The 7522-nt window shown below is 33.0% G+C and overlaps 1 protein-coding gene and 1 non-coding gene across 2 annotated transcripts; both read right to left on the bottom strand.

Annotated features, from left to right (window-relative positions):
• Nucleotides 1-1092: 1092 nt before the first annotated feature.
• TRNAE-CUC lies at nt 1093-1165 on the bottom strand. Its single transcript has one exon. It is a non-coding gene; the product is annotated as a tRNA-Glu (tRNA).
• A 1672-nt stretch (nt 1166-2837) lies between these two features.
• Nucleotides 2838-6206, bottom strand: LOC103967668. Its single transcript, XM_009380951.3, has 5 exons — nt 6046-6206; nt 4536-4801; nt 3957-4108; nt 3403-3539; nt 2838-3256 (listed from the first exon to the last, which is right to left on the bottom strand). Exons 2-5 carry the CDS (start codon nt 4787-4789, stop codon nt 3089-3091), a joined length of 711 nt encoding a protein of 236 aa, XP_009379226.1. The 5' UTR covers nt 4790-4801; nt 6046-6206; the 3' UTR covers nt 2838-3088.
• Nucleotides 6207-7522: the final 1316 nt, after the last annotated feature.

Consider the following 7522-nt stretch of genomic DNA (forward strand, 5'->3'; position numbering starts at 1 on the left):
GGATAAAATAAAATGTAAAGTAAATAGTACCAAGATTGACTTTTTAATCTAAAAATATGGTTTTTTTTGTTAAAGTGAACAGTACCAGAAACTTTTCGTTAAAGTTCCTTAAAATTTAAGCTTTGGCCTACCCAAGCCATTTGAAATCATTGGGTTTAATAACCCTTGAGGGAAAATTTATGGGTTAGATTACACCCAAGAATAAAGCCAGACTTTAATTCACTCGGACTAATAGGTGAGATGCGTTCCACACACCAAACAAAAGAATGGCAGCGCTCATGTGGATAGGTCTGTTGGCCACTCTAAAATAGAGCCATTGGCTGATCAACGGTCCAAAAAATATGATCGTTGGTTGATCCAACGGTAATACTCAAATTTTTTTTGTATTTATTTTTACTTATAATCCAAGAGTTGCTATTAAATGAAATTAAATCTAATCGTAAAAAAAATCCAACGACACAAATTTAAATCTAAAGGCTAAAACGATTAAAATTTTCATTTAACTCAAATTTAACCTAAAAAATGATAAAATATCTATCTAGGGTGTGATTTTTCATTATGTATCGAAACTTAAATATTTTTAAGTTAAAATGTTCATAAAATAAGTTAGAATAATCTACATAAATTTTATTTTTAAAAGACTAAAAAAATTATGTTAAAATCATTCTTTCATAATCAATGACTTAAATTTTAAGCCATCACTATGGAAAAAAAAATTTCTGAATTATGACTTAAAATCCTCTAGGGTAAGTTTTTAAGCTTTAACCCAGACCATTCATTATACACGGTAGCAATGTAATTTAGAGTGTTAATAATAACTACTTAAATTTTGAGAACTGGTTACTTGTAAGTCCTTGATAAACATGACACTTCAGAAAACTCAAAACTTTTGAGAACCAAGAAAAATTACAACTACAAAATAAATTAGAACATGACAAATAAATATCGGAGAGTTACTATTTCGAAGAAAAAAATAGGCAAGGGGTATTACCATTTCATGATTCTGTGGGTCTAAAATACATGGGCCCAACCCATGATATCGACATGGACCAACCCATAATATCTTTGAAAATATAAGAACATGAAAAATGGTTCCGTTGCCGGGACTTGAACCCGGGTCTCTCGGGTGAGAGCCGAGTATCCTGACCAACTAGACTACAACGGATTGCATTGAGCACAAAAATTATATAACCTATTAGCGTAAAAAAGGGACCAAACGGTGACTTTTCTTTCCTCTCAACTAAAAATGGAACCTAAACAAATAAGGGTTTTATCACAAATGGTGTCTGTGATTGATCAAACTCATCATTTTGATCTCTCACTTTCAAAATCAATTAATGCAATTAATGTCATCTCTGACATTCACTACCACACATCAATTTGGTCATTCCGTTAAAATTCTGTCAACTATTCTGTTATTTTGTATGTGGGACCTACAAATCTAATGAAATGGTGACACATGGATTACACAAAATAAGGGTTTTTATTGCATATGGTTCCTTGATCCAACTCCTCATTTTAGTCCTTAAGTTTCAAAAATCAATAAATTTGATCCATGACTTTCAATACCACACATCAATTTAATCTTTCCAATCATATGGCGCCACGTGGATTAACTACAATAAACTATTTTCTTATGATTTAAAACTAAAAGTAAAATAAGAAACTAAAAACCAAACTAAAAGATTAAACAAAAGTCGTCGTTTTAATCAGGGTATGCTAAAAAAGAAAAGGAAGACACCATGACACACCACTAAAATACTTTGCTTCCTAAACTCACTCCTTATTCTCTCTAGTTGATTATAATCCTATCAAATTTGAATTGAATTTGGATTCGATTTTATCAAATTTAGATTGATTTTTTTTTTCCAATTGGGATTGTGGGATGCGAGAAAAATGTCAGTGCGGAATACTCGTTCACTGATTCACTCTTAAAAATATATATATATATATATATATATATATATATTTTATAGTTAATCCACGTGGAGCCATATGATTGGATTACTAGGACCACATCAGCACACAAACAAAAAATATAGATGAAATTTTAACAGAAAGACTAAATTGATGTGCATAGTGAAAGTGAGGGACCAAATTTATCGATTTTTGAAACTCAGGGACCAAAATGAGGAGTTTGATCAATGTTAGGGACCATTTGTGATAAAAAAAACATTTATTTTGTGTAAATCCACGTGTCATCATTTTATTGGATTTGTGGTTCTCACATACAAACTAACACAATAGTTAACAAAATCTTAACGGAATGACCAAATTGATGTGGAGTAGTAAATGTCAGGGACGACATTAATTGATTCTAAAAGTGAGGAATCAGAATAATAAGTTTGATCAACCTTTATGGACCATTTGTGATAAAAATCCAAAAGATAATTATTAGTAGTAATTGTTGAAATTTGATAGAGATGATATCTTATACATTTAATTGGAAAATGGGAAAAGAATAGTAATACACTCAAAATTTTGGATCTTTGATTTGAATAATTGTTTTGTAGGATTGATCTTTAAATGAAGATTAACAAACTGAATAATTCTAATTATAAAATCTTTATGGTAAAAACACGTTGTTCGCAAGAGCTGAGATATGCAAGTATTTTTTTATTTTTTTGGATACTGGAAATGTATTAACCAGGGCAAGAGATGCCAAAGAGTACAACAAAAGCCAAACAACAGGCAAACAACCGAAAAAACATACAGGAAGTACAAGGGGGTAGAAAACCCGACACTCGAAGCCAAGCTCAAAGTGTCCCCCCTTGAACCCTGAGCACAAAATTAAGGTGGGCAAGGTAAACCATTATTCAGGACATGCACTAGTGGGATATGCAAGTATTATCCTTAGTAATATGGGCGTTTTCACAATGAAAAGAAAAAAGTCGCATGGGCATTCTTTTTCACATTGAATCATGCACCTATTAACAGTACAAATATAATCAGTTTCTTTCCTATCAAGCATGGTACAGCCACGGCGGTTTTCTTCAAGATGAGATAGCCCGCAAGGCACAGGCAATAGTGACTTCCATATATACAAATGTACTCGTGATTAAGCTGAAATAGGTACATTTGAGGTTGATCAGTAACCTAGCCAAGTCGATGGTATTGGCTGAAACTTGTTCTTCGCACAAGCCAACACATCATAGTAATCTACATCATTGAAGCAGTCGCGAAAATCTGTGAAGAGTTTTTCAAACACCCTCCATTGGACTTTGATTGATCTTGAGTACGGGTACAGAAGAAAAACCTGCTCATTCGGAATCTATTAGCACCACGGCGTCAAAGTAAATAAACATGTTGCAGCAACAATATATGCTTATTCATGTTTGTATGCTCTGCATTTCGACATTACTTATAGCAAGTATAGCAATTAGTATAACTTTATAAGCTTACATCGGCTTCTTGTGCAAGACGTTTCAGTAATTGAAAAGTTTGCTCGTTTTCCTCTAAATTGTCAAGAACAGCCAGCCAGATCTGGGAAGCAAGATCATGAGCCATGTCTCTCGATTTCCCACAAGCAATAAACTGATCTGCTAAAACACACAGTAATCCCAGGTCAGGAGGTCGTATGAGATTTACAGCCTGGTATTAATTTAACTAAGCGTCAGCAATGAAATTCCCCATTGGATTTGGTATGCAATATGTACTATCCATGTCACGTGACAGTAAACGATAAAAGGTTCAAGATGCGTTCCATTAAATGGCATACAATTTGAGGCTGTCAACTTCTACACTTACGTGTTATGTAAAGTAAATGTTTTGAACATGTCAACAAGTTAGCTGCAAAAGAAAGATTAACTAGCTTATATTAACTTTTGTTCATCAAATTCGAGATCGAGGATCAGTACTCAAATCATAAATATTCATTTCACAGAATAATTTTCAGTTCCTAGTTTATAAAGGCAGACTAGAGAAAGCACGAAAGAGAAGTGAAATTTGAAACGCACCTATGAGGGTTCCGTGCAGTATAGTGGAAGAGGGTGGCATGGTTGAATGCTCAAGCTGCTCTTTTAGAAACAAATAACTATGGCCTACGATCTCATCAATCTCACCATCTAGAGCAAAGATATGTTTACCGACATATAAAGCTTCAAATCTCCTGCGAAAATTGCCAGTGCCTTAGCAGAATATAATGCATGGATATTTGACGAAAAGCACACGCATCAAATCAGCACCTAGGGGACAGTAAGAGCCACCGGTTTAAGATATGAATCCACAAACATCAAGACACAAGTCATAACATGATCTTTAAATAAGATGCCAACAAATCAAGCTAGGCCAAAAGTTGTTGTTTGGTTTATTTTCAAGCGGGAAGTTAAAACAAGAAAAGGAATTTGTCCTTAAGGCAATGATTATATCTTCAGTGATTATAGTGCTTTTTTTTTTTTTTTTTCAAACAACAAAATATAAAAACTCCGACGAAAGGAATTACAAAAGGAGAGAAAAAAAAAGTGGGATTGAAAAGTTAAGGATAGAAAGAAAGAACCAAGATTGGACAAAAACTGGAAGTAGAAATGCTATTATACCTCTTGTTCAATCCTCGAGGGATAGGTCCCGGCCACCTTTTAGCTTGGCTAGCCAAAGGAAATGTCATAGCAATAGCAGCTTGCCACAAGAATTCTCCGCGAAACAAATTGGCCCACTGTTTTTTAACACAGGAGATTTGTGCCCACTCTGAGACAGGAACTCGGATGAAAATTTCTATTAGCAAATGATCAGGAAGCTTTCCGAACGAACTATCAACTGACATTAAACTGTCATTTTGATTGTTATCTGTCATTAGGGTTCTGCACTGCAAGGACCAAAAACATAACACATTACTTCAATAAGCAAACCAACAAAATGAACTAATTTTCATTTAGAACAAGGCCATATTTAAGTTAACGAAAAAATACAACGTTTTTCAAAGGCACATTCCAAAAGAAGAATAAACCCTTAAATCAGCCTGAAGTCTATACAAGAGGCAGATACGTAGTTATGTCATAAAAATTCAAAGACTCAACGAATGTCCCGAAGCTATTGAAAGAACCAATCCATCATCCAAAAGGGGCGAATTGGAAAAAGAAACTCATGGAAGGAAGATGAATGAACAATGAAATGACAAAAGGAGTCACTTGAATCAAGCAGAAAGGAAGGAACAAAGACAGGCAGAATAGAACATTAGACAAGGCGAAGGATTCACATTATTTGAAGGTTAACTTACAGTTTTTTAAAACCGAGCATTTATAGTTTACCTTGCTTGAAAAGAAAACAAGGATCACAATTACTTTACTCTTTTACATTGAACAAAGAAACAACCATAAAATGTTTATAGTAAAAGACTAGATTATAATGGATAGAAAGTGGTCCTCGGGTTTAAGTCTTTGCAAGGAACCAGGGCACAAACTAACTTCAACATTGCAAATCGCAACATACCAAAACAAATTCTTCCCAACTTGTTCTAGCTTAAAGAAACAAGACACTCTAATGAGACGATATAAACAGAACGATTAACTTTGTTAGTTCTCGCGAGTATACAACATTGTCCCAGAAACTCCTGCAGAAACTAAAACAAAAATACAAAGCAACCTATATTTGTCTTCATCAAAATCAATCCAATTCTGCTAAAACTCACCTGAATACCAGATAATAAGCCAAAACATAAGACACAAAAAGGAAACACTTGAGCCACCAGAAAATGGAAAATCACAGAACCAAGCCACCAAATACTTGTTACTCTTTCAAATTACACAATTAAGCAGAACTGAAACAATTCACAATACCATAATCTGTTGATTTCACATAATATTTTATTAAAATTTCAGCTGTAAGATGAAAACCCAAATTAATTTGGCTACTTAATCCAACAAACAAATGAAAGATTAGTGTTTGATCAACATAATAATAACATGCAGAGAGTCAAACGATTGAGAATTTCATACAACTGATTGGAGATTTCATGGTGCAAAATATTATGAACTAACAGTAAAACAAAGATTAAATATGTCCAAAATAATTCGAGAAGAGAAGGAAGGGAGTGATAAGGAATTATATTACCTGATAGACTGAGAGGAAGGAGTGAGCTTTTCAGCTCAAAGGGTTTTTTTTTTTTTTTTTTTTATTTATTTATAAATTTGCCCGAATTTTCTGCTGAATGTTCCAGTGGAAGAAGAAAGACAAGGCTCTTGCTTTCCTCTCCTTATACGGCTGTTTTAGGTGAATGACGTCAGATTTCTCTTGTAATTTTCACTTGAATTTCCATAAAAAATGATATAATCTCTATTAATTAATGGAATCTTCTTTGTCAACCAAAAGAACCGAAGCCTCACCTACCGATGATGTTAAAATACCTTCAATATTAAAAAAAAAAAAACAAAACAAAACAAAAACCTCCAACTCCCTCCCTCTCTCCTTCTCATTTAAAAAAAAAAATATGTTCATACACACAAAGTGTGTAGGCAAATGCTAATTGTATTTAAAAATATCTATTTTTTCAATTAAAGCGTTATAACATCTTGTATTTTATATATTTTTCCATCATTATTCGTTTTTGGGTAATAAATTTGAGTTACTTGGTCCGAGTAGTTGGTGTATGTAAAATTGGAGAAATTTTTGTTTACCGAACACGAGCACGATCAAGTAATGTTATTTTGTCACATAAATATGAGTGGAAGACAAAACTAAGGTGCTTTTTTAAAAAAAATATATTAACTTAAAATAAATATACTTTATACATTGAGTGAAATAATACTACAACGTTATATGCCGAATACATGTAAATACTATTGATAAATTTGCTAAAAAAAAGAAAATTGTGAAAGATGACTTTGTGGACTACAATGCTTTGCACAGTTGGCATATGTAGTCCTTTTGTTGGCTTCTACCAACCATATGTTAGATTCTCGGATGAGAAAACGATGTGACCTACCATCTATAATTGTTATAAAAGTGAACTCACCTATCATACAACAAACTGGTTGAACTGCCCAAATTCAAATCGAAATTGTTAGTTTGGTTGGTTTTGATTATCGAAAATTTCGAGTGCTTTCACAATCAAACCGAACCAAGGTGTATTGGTTCGGTTCGTCCAGGGTGTTGGTCGCCTTTAAATCACTTCATACAAACTAAATCATCCCCTTCTTAGTTTATTTATCTTTACATATCATCTTTTATTTGTAAATTTGGGATTGTAGAAAAGAATGTGGTTTTTTTGTTTTTAACATACTATATTATCTACATTAAGGGGTGAAGAAATGGGCTAAGCCTCACAATGAATTAGCAATAATATGGTTCAAATTCGTTTTTTAACAAGAATTGACCTAACTTACAAGTGAAGATAATTACTAAAAAGAGAAGAATGTGGTTTTAAACTATTAACTATAACTGAGATGGTTTGGTTAGGTAAAAATTGAACCATATTGTTCTATGACATCATTGATATGTATAGTAATTGATAGTCTTAGAGCATCTCCAAAGGAGAAGAATGTGGTTTAAAACTATTAACTATAACTGAGATGATTTGGTTAGGTAAAAA

This window comes from the organism of the source record quoted next, unplaced genomic scaffold (genome assembly GCF_019419815.1).
Source record: "Pyrus x bretschneideri cultivar Hongxiangsu unplaced genomic scaffold, Pyrus_bretschneideri_v1 Contig61, whole genome shotgun sequence".
NCBI lineage: Eukaryota > Viridiplantae > Streptophyta > Magnoliopsida > Rosales > Rosaceae > Pyrus > Pyrus x bretschneideri.

Excerpts from the sequence above, each read along its gene's own strand:
- LOC103967668 (XM_009380951.3), bottom strand. The coding sequence starts at position 4,789 with ATGACAGATAACAATCAAAATGACAGTTTAATGTCAGTTGATAGTTCG. Across the intron at positions 3,540-3,956 it reads ACTGCACGGAACCCTCATAG|ATCAGTTTATTGCTTGTGGG; the intron begins GTGCGTTTCAAA and ends GTGTTTTAGCAG. Across the intron at positions 3,257-3,402 it reads GTCTTGCACAAGAAGCCGAT|GTTTTTCTTCTGTACCCGTA; the intron begins GTAAGCTTATAA and ends CCGAATGAGCAG.